The sequence below is a fragment of the Macrobrachium rosenbergii genome, chromosome 22, assembly GCF_040412425.1.
Source record: "Macrobrachium rosenbergii isolate ZJJX-2024 chromosome 22, ASM4041242v1, whole genome shotgun sequence".
Lineage (NCBI taxonomy): Eukaryota > Metazoa > Arthropoda > Malacostraca > Decapoda > Palaemonidae > Macrobrachium > Macrobrachium rosenbergii.
In genome coordinates, this window is record NC_089762.1 from 8,634,194 (window position 1) to 8,657,402 (window position 23,209).

Here is a 23,209-nt window from a genome sequence, read left to right on the forward strand (position 1 = left end):
GAGCAAATATTTTTGCAGGTCATGAGTGATTTTTTTGCAGGTCGAGCGAATTGGTTTTTTCTTACAGTTATGAGCGAATTTTTGTTTTTTGGCAGGTCACGAGCGGATTATTTTTTTGCAGGTCATGAGGGAATTTTTTTTTTTGCAGGTCACGAGCGAATTTTTTTTTGCAGGTCACGAGCAAATTTTTTTTTTGTCATAAGTGATTTTTTGCTGCACATGAGCAAATTCTTTTTTCCAGGTCACGGGTGATTTTTTTGCAGGTCACAAGTGAATTTGTTTTCTTTTCAGGTCACGAGCATTTACTTTTTTTTTTTGCAGGTCACGAGCAAAAATTTTTTTTGCAGGTCATGAGTAAATTGTTTTTTTTTTTGTCACAATTTTTTTGCAGGTCATGAGCTTTTTTTTTTTTTTTTTGCAGGTCACAAGCAATTTTTATTTAGGTCATGAACAAATTGTTTTTTATTTGCAGGGTCATGAGCAAATTTTTTGCAGGTTTTTTTCAGGTCACAAGCCATTGCAAGTCACAAGCAAATTTTTTTGCAGGTCACAAGTTTATTTTGTTTTGCGGTCACGAGCTTTTTTTTTTTTGCAGGTCACGAGCAAAACTTTTTTGCAAGTCACGAGCAAATTTTTTTGCAAGTCACGAATAAATTTTTTTTTTGGCAGGTCACAATTTTTGCTGTTTGAGAATTGGTTTTTTTTTTTTTTGCAGGTCACGAGCAAATATTTTTGCAGGTCACGAACAAATTTTTTTTTTTTTTTAGGTCAAGAGCAATTTTTTTTTTTTGCAGGTCATGAGCGAATTTTTTTTTTGCAGGTCACGAGCAAAAATTTTTTTTGCAGGTCACGAGCAAATTTTTTTTGCAGGTCACAAACAATTCATTTTTTTTTTTGGCAGGTCACGAGTCATTTTTTTTGCTGTTCAGAGCGATTTTTTTTTTTTTTTTTGCAGGTCACGAGCGAATTTTTTTTATTTATTTTTTTTTTTTTTTTTTTTTGCAGGCAAGAGCGAATTGGTTTGTTTGCAGGTCCCGAGTGAATTGGTTTTTTTTGCAGGTCACAAGCGAATTTTTTTTTTTTTTTTTTTTTCACGAACGAATGACGATCTACTGGATCACGGTACAAGACCTGAACGACGTTCCTCCCGTCTTCGATCACCTGAACGGCATCTACGAGGTGGAGCTGCCGGAGAATCGAGAGGTTGGAAAGTCTACTGGAGTCAAGTTGGCCGTCGAGGACTCTGATGTCGGTAAGGATGCTGTTTTTGTCACGAATAGTCATTATCTGAGTCCGTTTTACACAGCAGCTGGAGCCCTCATTAAGAATATTGTTTTTGATGCGAATATTCTGTTTCTGAGTCCGTTTTACGCAACAGCTGGAAGCCTCATTAACGCGATCGTTTTTTTAGCGAAAGACTTTTTGACGAGCACAAGGGAGGAGATTTCAAGAGATTCCCGATTTAGGTTGGAGCTAATATATTTTAGAACTTTTAATTCTCATGAGACATGTAGAACTATTTAATCTTAGTATATTTTTTTTTTATAGAGACACCTAAAGCCATCATCTTTATAAAAATGAAAACGGTAGCCGTAACAATAATGCAGAGACTGTCCTCCAAATGTAACTGTTTTAATGATAAAGTTTTAAAGGCTTATTTGAAAGGCATATTCACATATTCCCTTCATTCTCTGAAATATCATCATAGGAAACAATATCTTTAAGGTAACGAGCGACAGTACTCGGAAAAAAATGGCTTCTAATGAAATCTTCCCCAGCTACGCACAATTTGAAAGGTCCTAATTCACCTCCCTTTTTCCCGCTCTCCAGTAAACCTTTTCGAGTACCAGATCGTGGAAGGCAACGGGGAGCAGAAGTTCCGAATCGACGAAGTAACGGGCGAGATCCTTGTCAACAAAGTCTTGGACTATGACCATCCCGTGTACGACCGAAATGTAGGTAGCCACAGTTACCATGTTATTTTCTTCCTTTTCTTCTTTTCCTGCCTTCCTACCTTTGCGTTCTTCCCTATCATCCCCGTAGCGGGTTGGTACCGGCAGTGCACCTAATGTGGTGCACTGTGAGCATTATTTGAAGATGTTTGCAGCGTCCCATCCGCCCATAGCTATACCCAATTTGTAGCCTTTTACTTTACTTCCATTCCTCTTCCTTTTCAGTCTTGCTTTAATAATTTACTTACATTTTATTTATTTATTTATTTACTAATTTCCTAATTTATCTATATCTCTAACAACTGATCTCTTCTTTCTGTATTTTCCATTACCTTCTGTAACTTCTTTCGAATGAATACCATTTTCTTTGGAAGCTTGAATTTCAATGGTCCCAGTGGGCTTGTTCCTTATGAATAGAGTTGATCTTCTGAATAATAATAATAATAATAATAATAATAATAATAATAATAATAATAATAATAATAATAATAATAATAATAATAATAATAATCTATTATTTTTAGTGCTATGTCGGGGTTTTCTCCTAGTTCTACCTGTAAAACATTGTACTACATCATCGCCTTTATTTTCTGGATCTCTTATATCTTGCTGTCCAACCACTCCAACCACCTCTTTTCATTGTCTTAAGCGCTGTATGGGGGGAAGTGCCCCTTCAGTGCTTGTCTTGGTGGCCCAGATTTTATTATAAAGTCTTCTTGAGTTACACTGATTTCTATATACTTAATATAAGATGATATTTAAAATGCTGTTTTGATTTGTAATCAGTGCTTTTGTTTTCATTTTTTGTCAATATCATCACTGGACATTGTTGGTTGGAAAATCTTTAGTATAAACAGCTCATGTTGAAACTAGGTTTTCAATATTTCCATGTTTTGTGAAAATACTTTTATATTTTATGTATTTGATGTAAAATATCATTGTTGTCTTCATATATAGTAAACTGTACTGTATTCGTATCATAATTGTAATAAGGAATTGTTTTGACATTTCGCTCACAATTGTTTCGATATCATGAAAATATTACTGATTACCACCTGCATCGTCTATGCATCATCAAGCGTTAGAAATTGTGAGGTCAACGATTTTCTACTATAGTTAATCAGTAAGTTTAGTGAATTTAGAGTTCTGTTTGAACGTTATTCCATCTTTCTTCTATGCAAAACTCTCGTTTGATTATTCACGTATTTGTTTCTTTTATAAGAAATAATTAGAATTGTGTGGCGAATGTTAAATGAATACCATACTTACATCTTACTTCCGCTCCCAGTAAGGCTTTTCAGACTGCCAGTCAGTGGGATCTGTCGTCTCCTCAACTCTCCTCTGTTTTCAAAAACTCCCTCTCTTCTTGACTGTTCAATTTTGGCAAGTTATTCTTTGTCAGGATCTTCTATACTTAATCACTCCAGCGTTTACGTGGTCTACCTCTTGATCTCCATCCATCAAGTGTCCAGTCCTACCTTCATTTCACAATTCTACTTTCATCCTTTCTCGTTAGATGGCCTAGCCATATCAGCTGTCCTTTCTCAGTTTTATCTATCATTTAATCAACTGATTATTATTATTATTATTATTATTATTATTATTATTATTATTATTATTATTATTATTATTATTATTATTATTATTATTATTATTATTATTATTCAGAAGATGAAGAATCCTATTCATATGGAACAGGGGCCATTGACTTCAAATTCAAGCTTCCAAAGAGTAGTACAGTGTTCATTCGAAAGAATTGGCAGAAGGTAATGGAAAATACAGAAAGAGGAGATCAGTTATTAGAAAAAACCGTTAAATTAGCAAAGTAATAAATGAACAAATTAAATTTAACAACTTGCATCGACATAATACCAGAGCAGAGAGTATGGTTCAGCCAATAAAACTCGACCCTTACCAGCAAGAGCGTTCTAATTAATGGATCAAAGGTTAATCGTTCATTGTTTAGATCTTTAGTTGTTAACTTGAAGTTTTCCGCGAACACTGTTTCATTCACTTCTTTCTGTCTAATAAAAACGATTTCGTTATGAACATGTGATCCCAGCTACAACTATTTCTCACAGGGACGTCTTTATTGGGAAGCCTCTTTACCAGCTGATGCTTCAACCTTTGTGAATAGTCACGTTTTGCCTTTGATGTCTTCTGTTATAGTTTCTCTTCATGAAACTTTCAAGTTGAACGAGAGCTGTATCAGATTTCATCTCTGAATTCACTTATTCAGGGACATTTGGTTTCCTGAATGTTATAAGCCTAGTCACTCCAAATCTATTTGTAAACTTGTCCCTTTTCTTCTTTGGGTTCTGTTTTCAGTTCACTCTGAGAATTCGGGTGTACGACGGAGCCAACCCTCCAGCTGAAACTGACGTCATCATCGCCGTCACGAATGTTAACGACCTCCAGCCCGTGTTCGAGAAGAGCAACTACACCTTCAGCGTCACCGAAAACACCGACTGCAACGTCACCTTCGGGAAAGTGAGGCCGTTTTCAGAGAGTCGAGTTTTATCTCGTCTCCTTTTCCTCTTAATTTCATTTGGTCTTGTACTTCAACCTTTCTTCATACTGTTGTGCTTTCTCTAGCTTTGTTTTCCATATAGTCTTGCATTTCAGCCTTTCTTCATAATTTCCTTCCTTTTATCTGCCTTCATTTGTCTTATAATCTTGTACTTCATCCTTTCTTCATAATTTCTGTGTTTTCTTCTAGTTTTGTATTCCTTATACTCTTGTACATCAGACTTTTTCATAATTTCCATGTTTTCATCTTGCTTCATTTTCCTTATAGTCTTGTAGTTCAGCCTTTCTTCATAATTTTTATGTTTTCATGTAGCTTCATTTTCCTTTCTTCAGCCTTTCTTCATATTTTCTGTGCTTTCTCTAGCATTCGTTTTCCTTATGGTCTTGTAATTCAGCCTTTCTTCATAATTCCATGCCTTTCATAGCAACGTTTTCTTTTTGCTGCCTTGTACTTCAGCCTTTCTTCATAAAATCCATGCTTTCATCTAGTACGTTTTCCTTACTCTCTTGTACTTCAGCCTTTCTCAGTAATTTCCGTGCTTTCATCTAGCTTTGTTTTCCATACAGACTTTTACTTTAGCCTTTCTCAATGATTTAAGTGCTTTCATCTAGCTTTATTTTCCTTACAGTCTTGTTCTTCAGCCTTTCTTAATAATTTCCAGTGATTTCATCTAGCTTTGTTTTCCATATAGACTTTTACCTTAGCCTTTCTCAATAATTTCCTTCAAGCTAATTTTCCTTGCTTTCATCTAGCTTTCTCAATTTCCTTATTCATCTTGTACTTATAGTTTTACAGCCTTTCTTAATAATTTCCATGCTTTCATCTAGCTTTGTTTTCCATATAGACTTTTACTTTAGCCTTTCTTAATAATTTCCAGTGCTTTCATCTAGCTTTGTTTTCCTTATAGTCTTGTACTTAGCCTTTCTCAAAAATTTCCATGCTTTCATCTAGCTTTGTTTTCCATATAGACTTTTACTTTAACCTTTCTCAATAATTTCTGTGCTTTCATTTAGCTTCGTTTTCCTTATAATCTTGTACTTCAGCCTTTCTCAATAATTTCCGTGCTTTTATCTAGCTTTGTTTTCCATATAGACTTTTACTTGCGCCTTTCTTAATAATTTCCATGCTTTCATCTAGCTTTTATTTTTCCTTAGTCTTGTACTTCAGCCTTTCTTAATAATTTCCGTGCTTTCATCTAGCTTCGTTTTCCGTATAGTCTTTTACATACAGACTTTAATTTCTTGCGCCTTTCTTTTCCAAATATTTCCATGCTTTCATCTAGCTTTCATCTAGTTCTTTCCTTATAGTCTTGTACTTTCAGCCTTTCTCAATAATTTCCATGCTTTCATCTAGCTTTGTTTTCCATATAGACTTTTACTTCAGCCTTTCTTAATAATTTCCATGCTTTCATCTAGCTTCGTTTTCTTATAGTCTTGTAATAATTTCAGCCTTTCTTCTAATTTACTTGCTTTCATCTAGCTTTGTTTTCCTTATAGTTTTGTACTTCAGCCTTTCTTAATAATTTCCATGCTTTCATCTAGCTTCATTTTCCTTATAGTCTTGTAATTCAGCCTTTCTTAATAATTTCTGTGCTTTCATCTAGCTTTTTTTCCTTATAGTCTTGTACTTCAGCCTTTCTTAATAATTTCCATGCTTTCATCTAGCTTCATTTTCCTTATAGTCTTGTACTTCAGCCTTTCTCAATAATTTCTGTGCTTTCATCTAGCTTTGTTTTCCTTATAGTCTTGTACTTTAGCCTTTCTTAATAATTTCTGTGCTTTCATCTAGCTTTGTTTTCCTTATCCTAATTTTCCTTGTAATTCCATATAGTCTTTACTTTAATTTCTTAATAATTTCCATGCTTTCATCTAGCTTTGTTTTCCTTATAGTCTTGTACTTCAGCCTTTCTCAATAATTTCTCTGCTTTCATCTAGCTTTGTTTTCCTTATAGTCTTGTACTTCAGCCTTTCTTAATAATTTCCATTTCATCTTAGCTTTCATTTAGCTTCATTTTCCTTTCATTGCCTTTTCCTTATAGTCTTGTATTCAGCCTTTCTTAATAATTTCCGTGCTTTCATCTAGCTTTGTTTTCCTTATAGTCTTGTACTTCAGCCTTTCTCAATAATTTCCGTGCTTTCATTTAGCTTTGTTTTCTTAATTGCCTTGTAATTCCACCTTTCTAAATAATTTCCGTGCTTTCATCTAGCTTTGTTTTTCTTATAGTCTTGTACTTCAGCCTTTCTTAATAATTTCCATGCTTTCATCTAGCTTTGTTTTCCATATAGTCTTGTACTTCAGCCTTTCTCAATAATTTCTCTGCTTTCATCTAGCTTCGTTTTCCTTATAGTCTTGTACTTCAGCCTTTCTTAATAATTTCCGTGCTTTCATTTAGCTTCATTATCCTAATTGCCTTGTAATTCCGCCTTTCTTAATAATTTCCGTGCTTTCATCTAGCTTTGTTTTTCTTATAGTCTTGTACTTCAGCCTTTCTTAATAATTTCCTTGCTTTTTTCATTTAGTCTTGTACTTCAGCCTTTCTTAATAATTTCCATGCTTTCATTTAGTAATTTTCCTTATAGTCTTGTACTTCAGCCTTTCTTCATAATTTCTGTGCTTTCATCTAGCTTTGTTTTTCTTATAGTCTTGTACTTCAGCCTTTCTTAATAATTTCCATGCTTTCATGCTTTCATCTAGCTTTGTTTTCCATTATAGTCTTGTACTTCAGCCTTTCTTCAATAATTTCTGTGCTTTCATCTAGCTTCGTTTTCCTTATAGTCTTGTACTTCAGCCTTTCTCAATAATTTCCGTGCTTTCATTTAGCTTTGTTTTCTTAATTGCCTTGTAATTCCACCTTTCTCAATAATTTCCGTGCTTTCATCTAGCTTTGTTTTCTTATAGTCTTGTACTTCAGCCTTTCTCAATAATTTCTATGCTTTCATCTAGCTTCGTTTTCTTTATAGTCTTGTACTTCAGCCTTTCTTCATAGTTTCTGTGCTTTCATTTAGCTTCGTTTTCCTTATAGTCTTGAACTTCAGCCTTTCTTAATAATTTCCGTGCTTTCATTTAGCTTCGTTTTCTTATAGTCTTGTAATTCAGCCTTTCTCAATAATTTCTGTGCTTTCATCTAGCTTTGTTTTTCTTATAGTCTTGTACTTCAGCCTTTCTCAATAATTTCTTTGTTGTCGTCTAGCTTCATTTTCTTTATATTCTTGTACTTCAGCCTTTCTTTATAGTTTCTGTGCTTTCATTTAGCTTCGTTTTCCTTATAGTCTTGTACTTCAGCCTTTCTCAATAATTTCTTTGTGCCTTCATCTAGCTTCTTTAGTTTTCCTTATAGTTCCATGTACTTCAGCCTTTCTCAATAATTTCTTCAGCCTTTCTTTTGTCTTCTCATCGTTTTCCTTATAGTCTTGTACTTCAGCCTTTCTTCATACTTTTTGTGTTTTCATAACTTTCACAATGCTTTGATTTGCCTTGATATAATCAATAACAACTAGCAATAAATAAAGTAGAGTAATTATTTCTAAACACTGAAAGATAGGGTTTTCTGAGTCATGCAGCTACCCATATAAGGTATTGGAAAATTATATTTGACATTTGCCACGTATGTAGAGATCTAAATTCTGATTAAGTCTAGTATTTTTGTGTTTTTTTCTTTTTGTGTCAGCTAATGCCGTCAAGAGGTCTGCTTTACTTTCTGGTATTAATCAAAGGTTAACAGAGAATCTTATTCTTGTTGTCAGTATTCAAACGATTTTTTGAGACTCGGATTTATTTTTTGATCGCCAGCAGTTACAGAGAACAAATCCTTATTGAAGTGTCGTCTGACATTAACAAAGGTTTTCATATATCTATATCCTTAATTTCCGCCGTCTAGGCCAATTTTTCTTTTCTTGTATGACCAATAAGTTTCGTCGAGAGATCAATTAACAACTAATTACAAATTAATAATCCCTTTTGTGGTTACCCATATAAGATATTGGAGAATTTTATTTGACATTTGCCACGTATGTAGAGACCAAATTAGATTAACAGCTGTTCATCTAAGTGTTATTTTGTTTTTGCTGTTCATTAATGCAGAGGTCTGCTTCTTTCTGGTTTTCATTCCTGGTCAGTATTCAAACAATTTTTTTAGACTCAGGATTTATTTTTGATCGCCAGTAGTTACAGAATCAAAACCTTTATAGCGTCTGAGAAAAGAATTTAATATCCCAGAATAATTTTCTTTTATGACTTCATTAGCAGTATCGGAGACTAAACAAATAATAATCCTGTTTGTGGTGTGGTGTATTCGTTAATGGAGGTGGGGTTCACCTCTAGGTGTTACTCAAGAATGAGTCCACACCACATTAAACATGTCATAAACGCAAGTCAGTAACCTAGCGCTTACATATCACAAACAAGTTGAAAACAAGCCAACGACCGTAAATGGAGAACGAATCTTTAGCAAATGCTGGATAACCGTTGGTTACAACTACTGATAAGTCGTTGACTTGTATTCAACCTGTTTGTGACGTTTGTGCGATAAGTTATATTTTTATACGTTTTACTGTAGTGTGGAGGCAACCTAAGGGTAACAGATGATGATCTACGTTTATTGTAAGAAACATAAGGCTGAATGACAGGAGGCTTGTATCTTGTCATTTTTTCGTGGCTATCGATACTTGATAAACAAAATTTCTTTAATGTCTTTTTCTCAGGTATCCGCACTAGACCCGGACTTACCCAACAGTGTCGACCAAAACATGCTGTATTACCTGTCTCCAATCGAGCTCCACAACTTCACCATAGACAGCAAGACTGGAGACTTGTCGCTGAAAGGAGTGAGTACCTAAGTTTATGGTTATGTTTCCAAACACTTCCTGTCTGCTGTGGGGAGTTTTAATATTTGTAGTAGAGAAGATGTCAGTTTGATGCCATTATTTTGAGGGAACAGATGTGAGCACGAATTGTTTTTGTGATTTTAATGCGGTTTTCCCTTTCCGAACTTTCAGCCACAAAAGAGCTAAAGGCAAAAGAGGAAAGAGGTCTCCTCCTTCTTCCTCCATTTTACAATGAGCGAGAGCTGCCTATAAAACCGTGAATTTTTATGCCTTCAGTGCTTGGATCATGAGTCTGCTAAGAAGGGCATAATGACCTTGTATCCGAGAGCCAACGACGAAGGAGGAAGAGGTCATGATGCTGACCCCGCCACCGTTCATCTGGTCATACAAGATCTCAATGACAACCACCCGCACATACATCTGCCGGTGAGTGCTGTACAGAATCACTTTTCCTTTCTCGAAACTGAGATGAATTTATCTGTTCCGTTGAGATACACATAAACCTCATTTACAAGCATCTCGCATCACACGTATAATACCATTCTCTCCTAATTTAAGCACGCACACAAACACACTTCCTTCAAACGTGGAAAATTCTTTGTAAAATGTCCACGGTTTACTATTCCGGGATGCACCACCTTAATCACACCACAATTCGTGACATTACTCTCACATACAGATGAGAATCAACAGCTCTATTTCTGTTGCCATCCACATTAACATTTGTTGCTCCATCTCCTGGTTTCCATTCACCTCAATAACCGTACTCTTGACCACATTCACTTTCATCTTTCTCCACCTACATACACTTCCACACTCTTTCGCTGAGTCCTGCTGTTTCTCATCCAAATCTCCATATTCTTTGGAACTTTGAATTTCAAGTCAGTGGCCCTGTGGGCTTGTTCCATATGAATAGGGTTCATCTTCTGAATAATAATAATAATAATAATAATAATAATAATAATAATAATAATAATAATAATAATAATAATAATAATAATAATAATAATAATAATAATAATAATAATGCCTTATTCTTTGCAAGCATCAACCATTCTGTAGGTCGTGCAAGACTCCTTTTCTGTCCCGTAGCTTTGTATCCATATCCTGTACTTCCTCTTATTTTCGACACCACTCCATCCATAGATATTAGATATGTATATAAACCGCAGAGACATATAACACTCTTTCCTAAGACCAGGGTCTACACCAAATAAGTCATTCTGTCGTTTGCATAATCTAACATTATCGTAACTTTCATCATATAAAGCTACATCCTCAGCAATATCACAAATGAATTCTTCTCAGTATCATATGAGTTTTTCTAGGTCCATGTAGTACGTATATGGTTAGATCCGTTTGATCTCAAACTTCAAATAATTATTTGGCCAAAAGAGCTTCTTCCACACACGCTCTACCCTCTTGAACCTGCAATGCTTCTCCTCTGTCAGTCCTTCTATCATATCCCACGTTCTCAATCAGATCCCTAGCAACGTCTTCCCAAGTATACTAATTAACACAATATCCCCCATTATTCCTGAAGCCACCTCTACTTCTTAAACAATATCTCGAGGAGTAGCTTTTACTCATGTCTGTTTTTTGTAACCTTTCTGCCTTCCTTACATTTTTTATGAACTTTCGTAAGCCACTCTATTACTTCAGTCTACGGTGTCTATATTTTTCTCCAAAATTTTAATTATAGCCTCATATTACGTGCATAAGTATTCATGAATTAAAACTAATCCCTCCAGCTCTTCTGTTACATTTATATTTGCCTGTCTACTACCCTCCATATACCGTGCCTCTTTGATATCCTCATTTTATCAACACTGGACTGTATTGAACTCTTCTCAGTATCTCTTCATTTGTCAGTTGTTCAAAGATCAGTTTGCTCATTAACCTTTCTCTCCGGATTTACATCCCTAAAGACCAACTTTTTCTCCCTGAAGTATTTTTAATAAAGTTGTCATCAGACTTAGATTATTTTTTTCCAAAGTTTGGCATTAACTGTTGCATTCATCATATATGCTGATGTATGATCAACTCTTTCATCCTGCAGCTTCGTATTTATAATCTCGTTGTTACGTTAACTAACCCTTTGCTTTTGCACCTGTTCCTAAACAGCTTTACCGACAAGTTCCCTGGTGAATCTGTGATTCTCCTGACATAAAATTCTTCTTTCATCGTGAACGTCATAGAAGTGTTCATGTCAGCTTTGCCTTTCATGTGGTTAGATTTGTATAATATTCTTACTCCTTCTCACCGAACTCACTTTTCTTCACACCTTTTCGTTCCTTCTCCAACTAAAACATCTTCCAGCAGACATTCCTCATGTACCATCAACCACGGGGTTGTAGTGCTGTCAGTGCAGGCCAGGTGTTGCACTGAAGGCATTGCTGAAGGGTGTTTGCTGCGTCCTTTCTGCAGCTAGCTGCACCCACTTCAGTTTTCAGTTCTTCTTTCTAAATAACTAAAACATCTGGAGGTGCTTATCTTCCTTAATATTTCAAGGCAGTGAAAACTTCCTTGGCGGCAATGTCCAGATATTGCGCTTACAAATGCTGCGATAACTTCCTGTTATAAGATTGTTGACCTTTAATAAGAGATATTTGTATCTGAATGGCAGATATAACACAGAGAAAGTTGTGGTTGTTGCAATGATGGCTGATTTTCTAGTATATCTGGATCAGAATTAATGAAAGGCTGAGGAATGTGGATACGACAAAGATGTGGTAAAAATGTTGTCTTAGGTGAAAAGATGAATAAATGTTATGAGTGGTTAGCTCACGTGTAGAGAATGGAGGGAAACAGGGTGGCAAAAATTGAGAGTTTAGGAGGAGGAGGGGAGGAGGAGGAGGAGGAGGAGGGAGAAGACCAAGGAAATACCAGCAAGATAGTGTGGAAGAGGTATCAGAACAAATGTGCTTGATATCCAGGTAAACAGATTTTGCTTAAGTACTTGGAACAGCTAATGTTTATGAAGACTTCAGGAAACAAAGCTTCATTTTCGATTTGCGATCAAAGGATGAGCAAAACAGCAGCCTTGTGTTATGTAGAAATATGTAGTCATATTTTATGCTTTCACTGGAGCGTGTACTTGTTTGGGTATCTCATTCATTATAATCACGCCCAACGATATAACTTTATGACTTCAGAAATGACAAAGGTCGATCAATAAGTTTTAGATGAATTTGACAAATGAATTATTTTCCTAAAGATAAGTGTATGAATGTATGGCAAATGAATGTAGCTAGAAGCTTTGAAAATATTATTCCTGTATAACTACAAAACAAAAACTATTGCCAAGTCCTTTTAGAGAACACTTACTAACCTCTTATATATATCACCTTATGCCGCTTCTCCTTGTATTTTAATAATTTACTTACATTTTTATTTATCTATTTATTTATATGTTAATATATTTGTTTTATAATAACTGATCTCCTCTTTCTGTATTTTCCTTTACCTTCTGTTACTTCTTTCGAATGAACACCATATTTTTTGGAAGCTTGAATTTCTAGTCAGTGGCCCTTGTGGTGGGCTTGTTCCATATGAATGCGTTCATTTTCTGAATAATAATAATAATAATAATAATAATAATAATAATAATAAATAATAATAATAATAATAATAATAATAATAAATTCAGTAAAATGAAACAGAAATTCTCCTCAACGACAGCGTTAGAAAACTCTGTGAACTAGATTTTACAGATTGCATTTGACCCCATTAACAAATTTACTTGTTTTCGTCCACTGCAGGAGAACGGTTACGCCAAAATCATGGAAAACTTGTACCCTGAAGATGTCGAATCCATAACCATAAAGCTTGACGATGTTGATGGCGGTGACCATGGCTGTCCTTGCACCATGGAGTTTGACCCAGGGACTCCAGCTTCTTGGCTGGAGAAGTTCAGTCTCCAGATTGGTGGGTAAGTGTGGCATTCGTCTCCTGATGATAAATATTTCATAGCGAAGAGTTGGGTCGACGCTTCAACAGTTCGCTAAAGATGGAACGACGTCTTTATATGAAACTTCTAGGTTTTATGAATTAATGAAAAACGAAATTATGTAATATGAAACCTATGGGTTTCATAAAGTAGTTATGGATGTATTCCTGTTTGTTATTTCAACAAAGTTAGTGATTTTGTTACATTTCAGTTGAAGTTAGTAAAATTGTATTACTCCAGAAGTCATAATTATAATAACAATAATCATTAACTCTTCTTGTGATCCGTGACCCTAACACTGGTCTAAAAAGAGAGGGGAATAAAAGAAAAGGCGTCTAATCACCTCGATGCTCTCTCTCTCTCTCTCTCTCTCTCTCTCTCTCTCTCTCTCTCTCTCTCTCTCTCTCTCTCTCTCTCTCTGACAAACACACACAAACCTTGTTTACCTGAAGTTCCTTGCTCTCTCGACATAAGCTCTGTTTGAGCAGGCTGCTCTAAATGATTACATATTCATTGGGATGTTTTGAAAACGACGAGGTTTACTCGAAATACAGAGACAGAATGAAGTGAATCTATAATGCTGATGTGTATATAACAAGTGTCTCTGTTTACCTTTCCCATTTCCAGAGGAAGGTCCACGTACCGCCTGATTCCCGTGGCGTCGTTGGACCGAGAGGAACAGAAGGTGTACTCCCTTCCCTTCGTGACCCAAGATCAGACGGGGCGGAGGGGGCATCCGTCTCCCTCTCACCCTAGAGGTCGGGGACGAGAACGATTCTCCAATGTCCGACGGGAGGAGCGAGATTAAGGTCTACAATTACCAGGTACAGTCAACTTTTTGTGTTGTATTTATTATGTCTACTTCTGCTAGAGACTTGTCTCTTTTAGATAGAGTGGTTCGTGATGTTAGGTTTCTGTTCCCTAATATCAGCAGTTAAGACTTAGATTATCGGCGGGTGGTCTCTTGTTTGTCAATTTTCCATAAGTTGTATTTTAACAGAGATCTTTCACATTCTCAATTGATCCCTGATCCGCTTTATCTGCCGAGGGCAACCAGATTCGCTGAACAGCAGCACCAATATTCAGTAAATGTGCCTCACTGTCGAACTTCTCAGTTCCAGAGTCCTTTATTCCTCACACCGTTGGAGTCAGTCTCCTGAGGATGTCGTGTAATAGTTCAAGCAAAGATGCAATGCATTACTACCCCAGTGCTATTCTCTTTTCATCTTAATACATCTTTATCTATTTATTAATTTATTTTTATTTTTCTTTTAATAAGTGAGATCTCTTCTTTTGTATTTCCATTTACCTTCTCTTATTTCTTCCTAATGAACAACATAATATTCTTTGGAAGCTTGAGTTTCAAGTCAATGGCCCATGTGGGTTTATTCCATTTGAATAGGGTTCATCTTTTGAATGAATAATAATAATTATAAAAGTGAGACTAAATGGAAACAAGAAAAATTGATTACTGGATGATGGAAGACTACTTGACTTAACACGTTCTTCCTAAATGATGACAAGTTTGTGTAAAATTGTTCGTCTTCGTCATTCTAGGGACAGTTCCCATCGATGGTTATCGGAGCTGTTTACATGACGGATCTGGATGACTTCGACCTGGGTGACAAGATATTCGAGGTGGATGAAACGACCTCGTCCAATGTTGCTAACTACTTCAAAGTGGACCGGAAGAGCGGCAACATCACGATGTTTAAGGGAACACCTGCCGGATTGCACTTGCTCAGGGTGAAGGTAAGCCCGTTAAACCTTTCAAGGTTTTCTCTCTTATCCTCCCTCTCTCATTCTCTCTTATTCTCTCTCATCCTCTCTTATTCTCTCTATCCTCCCTCTCTCAAAGAGCTCTCTTATTCAAACTTATCCTCTTAATTCTCTCATCGATCTCTCTCTTATTCTCTCTTATTCTCTCTTAATCTCTCTTATTCCACTTATTCTCTCTTTTCTTAATCTCTTGTATCCTCTTTATTCTCTCTCATTCTCTCTCTATTCTCTCTTATTCTCTCATTCTCTTATTCTGTTTCCTCTCATTCTCTCTCGTATTCTCTCATATCCTCTCTCATTCTCTCTTATTCTCTGTATCCTCTCTCATTCTCTCTTATTCTCTCTTATCCTCTCTTATTCTCTCTTATCCTCTCTTATTCTTTCTTATCCTCTCGTATCCTCTTTCATTCTCTCTTATTCTCTCGGGAGGTCCTCTCATTCTCTCTTATTCTCTCATTCCCTTATTTCGTTGGACTCTCTTATTCTGGAACAGAATTCTCTCTTATTCTCTTATCCTCTCTCATTCCTCTTATTCTCTCTTCTCTCTCATTCCCATCTTATTCTCTCTAAGTCTCTCATTCTCTCTTATTTTCTCTTATCAATGTTCTGTCTTATCCTCTATCATTCTCTTTATTCTCTCGTCCTCTCAATTCTCTTGTTCTCAACTTTTTGTGTCCTCTCTCATTATCTCTTATCCTCTCTTATTCTCTCTATCCCTCTCATTCTTTCTTATTCTGGTTCGTCCTCTCTCATTCTCTCTTATTCTCTGTTTCTAATTCTCTCATTATGACTTATCCTCTCTTATTCTCTCTTATCCTCTCTCATTTTTCTTATTCTCTCGTAACTCTTGTATTTTAACTTTATCCTCTCTCATTCTTTCTTATTCTCAATCCTAATCTCATTCTCTTTATTCTCTCGTATCCAACTCTCATTCTCTCTTATTCTCTCCATTTCTTATTCTTTAAATCCTCTCTCATTCTTTCTTATTCTCTCTTATCTCTCATTCTCTTATTCTCTCATATCAGTTCATTCTCTTTATTCTCTCTTATCCTGGACTTTGGAATCCTCTCTCATTCTTTCTTCTTATTCTCTTATCCTCTCTCATTCTCTCTTATTTTCTCAGTGCTCCTCTCTACATTCTAATATTCTCTTTATCCTCTCTTATTCTTTCTTATCTCTCTTATTCTTTTTTCTTTTATCCTCTCTCATTCTCTCTTATTTTTGTATCTTCTCTCATTCTCTTATTCTTCTCTAATCTTTCATTCTTCTATTCTTTTATCCTCTCTTGATTCTCTCCTAATCTCAGTCTTATCCTCTCTTTCTCTCTTATTCTCTTTATCCTCTCATTCTCATTTATTCTCTTTATCCTCTCTCTTCTCTCTTATCCTCTCTCATTCTCTCTTATTATTGTTTTTCCTCTCTCAAGCTAAATATTCTCTCATCCTCTCTCATTATCTGATTACTGGATCCTCTCTCATTCTCTCTTATTTTCTCTAATTCTCTCTTATTTTCTTATCCTCTCTGATTCTCTCTCTATTCTCTAGGGATCCCATCTCATTCTCTCGGATCTCTCTTTCATCTTATTCTCTGGATCCTCTCTCATTCCTCTCTGATTCAAGATATCCTGTCTCATTCTCTCTTATTCTAACGATCCTCTCTCCCATTCTCTCTTATTCTCTCTTATGGACTCTCTGATTCTCTCAATTCTCTCGATCCCCTTTCATTCTCTCTCGGATTGCACTCTCTCATTCTCTGAAGGTATTCTTAAGCCTTTATTCTCTTTATTCTCTCTTATCCTGTCTCATTCTCTCTTCCCCAAGCCTGGTTCATATTAAGTATATCGTCAAAACTCTCTCTCCTGCAAGCCTTAAAACTTTCCCAGATATTCTCTCTTATTCTCTCTTATTCTGTTCCCAAGTCTTGACCATATTACACGTATCATCAAACCTTCCTTTCTGCAACCCTCAACAGGCCTCAATATAGCCTAAAAGCTTGTGTTTGTGGATATGTTAATATTCTTAATAAATTATCTTAAGAAATTTACAAAACTGCAACTGGCCTTTCTGTCCCCTGCTTATCAAATTATCTGGCCTTTACAAAATCTTCTCTCCTAAAGCCCCTAAAGTGTGTATGGATATGTTAAAATGCTTATCAAATTATCAAAAGAAATTAACAAAACCTTCTCTCCTGCAGCTGGCCTCCATGTTCCCTTAAAGCTTGTGTATGTGGACATAATATTCTAATCATATTACCTTTAGAAACTTACTCTGACATCCTCCAAATTTACCGTGAACAGGTGTACGACATATTACGTGTGGAGGCAGCTGTAGGTGAGGTCAGCATCAACGTGGTTGACCTCAATTTTAGCTCCGTTATGAACTCAGGGTCACTCACACTTGCCGATGTCAAGTCTCAACAAATGCTCAGGACAAATAAGGTGAAACATCTGTTGACTGTTTTTGTGACGATTTTCACATCATTTAATTTTCACTTAAGCTAACATTAGATTAATAAACTAGTTTTTAAAATAACATTGTAATTCTACGCATCATTGATAGAATATATTTATTACGAATAAATATTTCACGTATGACCATAATAGCTTATAAAGTAATGGTTTAAGCACAACTCATTTTCCAGTAAAATACTTTTGAAATCCTATTGTAAAGGTGACTTTGCAATAATATTATAATAATAATTAATAGATACGTATTATTATTTATAATGTAAATAATTATTTCTTACTCAAAATGCTCTGTTATGATGAAAGGCATCTCCTAAATTATAATAAATTTGATCTTCTCATCGGGAAATTTATGAGAAACGCAAACCATTTTTTTTTAGCGTATCAGCTGATCTGCCGGAACTCCATAAGTCATATTATCAGTTTAATGTATTTGCTTGAAAGATATCTAAATTATAATAAATTTGATCCTCCCATTAAGGAATTTGTTAGGTACAGACAATGCTTCATTTTTCTGAGTATATCATTTGATCGGTGTGAGCTGAATGAGTCGTCTTCTTATTGATTTAATGTACGTACGTGGAACCCCTAATTCATAAACATTTACCTGCCTGCATTTATGAATCAAAAGACCTTAGAACTCCTCCCCCCCCCACTCCCCTGTCTCAAATAGGCATTAGGTGGGGAGACGCTGTACGAGCGCCTGAAGGAAGAGATCGCCAGGATTCACGAAATTCCTCCGAAAAACGTCGACGTCTTCAACATGCAAGACGTCGAAGGTGGAGTTCAAATCCGGTACAACTGCCATGGGTCGCCTTATTACACTGCCGAGAGGTTGGATGGGCTCTTCATGAGAAATAGGCTGCAGGTGAACAGAATTTTCGTGATTGTTGATTTGATAGGTTGACACAATGGCATGCTTTTAGATATATATATATATATATATATATATATATATATATATATATATATATATATATATATATATATATATATATATATATATATATATATATATATATATATATATATATATATATGACTGTTGTATGATATATATATGACTGTTCATATGGAATATTCACATACAATTTGATTTTCACAATGTTTTACATAATCATTTATCACATGACATTCCAGGTTTCAAAAGCCCTTGGCCTTGACATCGTCATGGTGGACATAAACGCCTGTCTCTATGAGTCTAAATCCCCTTGCGGTGGGCGAAGTTGCCAACACAGCGTGCGACCAAACCTCACTGCTCCTCTGGTCGTTGCGAGCAGCACTGCCACTATGGTGGGTGTCGACATTGTTGACGAATACACCTGCGACTGCGGGGAGCTCGAACCCCTGCCCTCCGTTTGCTTCAGTGGCTTCTGCTACAACGGAGGGACTTGTGGGGTCATCAACAACACTCTTAAGTGCCAGTGTATAGACGACCACAATTATGGACCTCGCTGTGAACTCAAGAACGCAAGGTTCGAGAAGAGCTTCGCCTGGTACAAACCCTCGAAAGTGTGTGACAATGCGACGTTTTCCATATCGTTCATATCGAATAGCCATAGCGGCATTCTCCTGTATATGGGGCCAATCGTGGAGTTACCTTGGGAGGACTATCCCAAGGACTTCATGTACGTGTTTCTCAGGAACTGGGTCTTGGTGACCTACATCGAACTCGGATCAGGGACCGAAAAGATCTCGATCCCTGTCGAGAAAAACAGCAACCGAATCTTCCAGCTCATTGTCACCTGGAAGGAGAAGGAAATGACATTTGAAGTGGTCGACTGCGGATTCAATTCGACCGATGGTTCTGGTGATCCGTGCAAGACTTCTGTCCCCTATCCAAATATATCCATGTACCCCAGCTTCCTCCTCAACGTCCAAGGCCCTCTTCAGGTTGGGGGCTTGGCACCCATGCCCAGTTTTGCCTCCTTATCTGCGTCCTATAGGTGGAACTTGATACCTCCTAAAGTTGCTTCTTTCTCAGGGTGTATCTTGGAAATGCGTCACAACGATTTTCTTTATGATCTGAATGCCACAGATTATGGCTCTGGGCCAGTACAGTCTTGTGATGCCCCCAGACCTCGAGGTTGTCTTAGGGCAGCAGTCCATCATCATAATCCTAGTCAGTCTCTTTTGCTTTTTAGGTAAGTGTCTCTGTTTTCTTTTGTACTGTTTTTGTTTGTTATTTATGATCCTGAAAGATAAATACTTGTTTTCTGGTTTAGTATTTATGATGCTGTAATTGCATTACTACTAGTGATCTGATTTACAGTGTTTCTGAGTTTATTCATTTAATATTTGCTGGAAAGATCGCGTCCAAAATGACAGTCATGGTACCTTTATTATGATTTATTATCATAAACATATTTTCAGGTGCAAGGGATCTGATTAATTTTATCAATTTTGAAATATCCTTATTGTTGTGGGCATAATAGTCACATGAGAACAAAAAACGACACTTTGGGTTTCATTTTCTTATTGACATTGTACAAGTTCTGAACCCAAAATATTGTAACCAACTCAAGAGCAAAGGCAAAGTTGTTCAACAGATAATTGTATAAATCATCTATGGTTTCAGAGTCGATAAAAGGTCATTAGCATAATTACTTCATTTAATAGAAAGTCAAAAGTTATGTCTACGCTTTCGTGAAGGTCCACTGGAATAAAGACAGAGAATGCAAGAGCATTTGTGAACTAAATTGTCCCAATAAATCTGTTACAGTTTCAGACCTTTAAAAGTAGCTGGAAACCCCTTTTCATAATTATGAGGCCTGTTTTAATACAATTGACTTAAAAAGCATGTGAAAATTCGAACTTCATTTATAAATAATAAGAACTGAATTTTTACCTGAATTAATAACAGGCATTAAACTGGTGAGTTGAAGATGAATGACAGGAGAAAAAGTTAGTGATATTCTTCTACTGGTTTATAATTCATTTTGTGTTTGAACGATTTTCCCTTTTCAATTCATCGCACAGAAATAAATCATTTGTGGCCGACTTGTTCTTTCCGTCATAACTAGGTAATTTCTCTAAAATATTCCGAACCATTAAAGTCATAATACTTTTGGAAGAAACAAAATGAGAGAAACTGGGAAAAGTGTCTTTTGAACTTTATGCACCTACTTATCACTGACCAATCCTAGAATTACATAATGTAAGAGGATTGCTCCAAAGGCATCCGACAGTAGCTGCAAGGATTTCTCTTTCTCACTCATATTTAAACAAAGTAAAAAGCATTTTACATAATTTAGAAACTAAACCTACCGTGGTCAGGAAAAGTTACAGGAAAATTTCGATAGTATCTCTGTAAGAAACTCCCTTCGTTCCTAAATAATCTGACAATTTCCTGTTGATTGCTGGTTTCGAAAATATTTGTAAAGCATCGTACTAAATGCCTTTGTATTATATTTTATATTTCGTATGGTGGTTTACTTTAGGCAGTGCAAAAGGGTGTTTGCAGAGTCCCTTCGTCCCCCCCCCCCCCCCCAGCTGCAACCACTGTTTAACATTTTACTCTACCTTCATTCGAGCTTCCTTCCTTCCATCTTCTGTCCTACTTTTCTGATTATTACCCTTAGTGCAACTGTGGGGTTTTCTCCCAATTCATCCTTCAGATCCTTGTACACTTCATCTCAATTATTTACAGCCTTTTGGAGAGAGCGGGAAAGACAGCTGTGCAGTCTCGGAGGAGGGCCATGATATCGAATGTACCATAAGGATCGCTCAACGCCTTAAACTAGATAAAAACTGTTAGATAATTAGCGTCCAGGTGTTAACTTGGTGGGCCGGACTGAAATCCCTCGCGGGCCTGATGTTGCCGACCCCTGATGTACTTGATCTCTTCATCTTGCTGTCCAACCACTCCAACTCCCTCTTTTCACTGTGCACTGAATGGCTGAAAGTGCCCACCCAGAGTTTGGCTTGACCACCTACCTTTCATTAAATCAAATCATAAAGTCTTCCTTTTCTTCTGTGCAGTTTTGGTGTTACTGATCCTGTGTCTGGCAAGGCGCGGGAGGAAGACCGTCTCCTCCCGAACCTGGATCGGGAGCTGGCGAAGGAGACGATGGGGGGGCACGGATCTGGAGGCCTTCGGACTATCATTAAAGAGCTTAAATCTAGAAATATATATATATATGTGTGTGTACATATATATATATATATGTATGTATATATATACATAGAAACATACATATACACATATTATATATATATATAGCATGACTATTTAGTCACAATACCGCATTCATATGCTAACAAAGTTACAAACGTTCCACACTACCATTTACCGAAATAATATATTTTCATATGACACGAAGCGAATTTTAGTTGACATTGCTTCAATGTGTCTGCAGTCAGCGACGATTTAGTTCAGACTGCGCGAGTCATACCAAATGGCTACGCATAAGAATAATATCTTCCCATCATTCGCCACCTCCACGAAACTCAGTTCTGGCGCTTGAAAGATTCACCACCTCAGCCATGTTGATCGCAGAAGCGCTTAGTCGCACGCAGCCATATTTATCACACCATCGTACATATAATCAGAAAGACAACGTCTCATCATCTACCACTTCGCCTTCGAAATAATATATTACAGAGCATAAAGGCCGAAGGAATTTTTGCTGATAATGTTCATCGCCTCGTAACACGATTTAGAATCAGACAGCAGTATCGAGCCAGCAAACGTCATTATGCAGGCGGTTTCATCATTTACTTCCTCGCCGACCAAAGTTTGCTGAGCATCTATTCACTACTTCTGCCATGTTGAGTCGTAAAAGTGCTTAGTCGCACGCAGTTAGTTACATTCAGTTTACATCACCGCATACAAACGCCTCATTGCTCAATTTACTGAAGCAATATGTTTTCACAGCAAGTTACCGGGCGATTTAGTTGATATTGAGTTCATCGCCAGCAATAGTGACGATTTGTAGTTCGATCGCAGCACATTGAGTGCCGGTTACAAGAGAGGCAAGGCGGTAATACTTCAATACCGCCTTCGCGCTTGCGCTTGGCACATATCTACCACTTTCATGTTGACGTAGCGCGCTTGTCGACGAAAAACATAATACACAGTTTATCATCATCGCGGATTCATATAGCACCAGAAAGCACAACCCATTGTTCACTTCACTTCCTACCGGAACATATTTTCATATGTTACGAAAGGGGAATTTTTATTGATGACAGCCCATCAGTCCCGTACGCTGGTTCGACCCCACAGACGGTGGACTTATTATTAATTCAGCGATTTTTTAGTTGATATTAAGCCCACCGCCCCGTGGGTTTCCAACCAAAGACGTGATTTGCGAATCAGGACTACAGTGACACACTAACCAGTCGGCCACAAGAGATGTTATTGGTGGACTTATTATCAACTAAAAAATTCCCCTTCGGTAACATATATGAAAATATATTATTTCCGAGGTAGAGTGAATTGGATATTAAAGGACGTTTAGGCTTTTCGATTGTATATGAATCACGGTGATGTGATAAATAGTCATAATATGGCTGCGTGCCACAAACGCACCACACGTCAACATGGCAGAGGTGGGTGGATATCAGTTTCAAACGCAAAACAATTCTGAGTTCACTTGGTGAGATGATGGGAGATGTTATTCACTTATACCTCTCTTGTGGCCGACTGGTTAGTGTGTCACTGTAGTCCTGATTCCTCGTCCATCGCTGGTTCGACCCCACGGGACGGTG

The 23,209-nt window shown here is 36.7% G+C and overlaps 1 protein-coding gene across 1 annotated transcript in view; it reads left to right on the top strand.

Moving 5' to 3' along the window:
* The window catches only part of LOC136850353 (DE-cadherin-like), a 154,595-nt gene that overhangs the window by 126,961 nt on the left and 4,425 nt on the right, over positions 1 to 23,209 (top strand). The window contains exons 13-23 of the mRNA XM_067123973.1: positions 1,092 to 1,252; positions 1,831 to 1,955; positions 4,281 to 4,442; positions 9,183 to 9,305; positions 9,582 to 9,731; positions 13,067 to 13,236; positions 13,973 to 14,078; positions 14,812 to 15,006; positions 17,330 to 17,470; positions 18,171 to 18,365; positions 18,638 to 19,641. Coding sequence (XP_066980074.1) covers positions 1,092 to 1,252; positions 1,831 to 1,955; positions 4,281 to 4,442; positions 9,183 to 9,305; positions 9,582 to 9,731; positions 13,067 to 13,236; positions 13,973 to 14,078; positions 14,812 to 15,006; positions 17,330 to 17,470; positions 18,171 to 18,365; positions 18,638 to 19,641 — 2,532 coding nt within the window. The remainder of the gene's footprint in view (positions 1 to 1,091; positions 1,253 to 1,830; positions 1,956 to 4,280; positions 4,443 to 9,182; positions 9,306 to 9,581; positions 9,732 to 13,066; positions 13,237 to 13,972; positions 14,079 to 14,811; positions 15,007 to 17,329; positions 17,471 to 18,170; positions 18,366 to 18,637; positions 19,642 to 23,209) is intronic.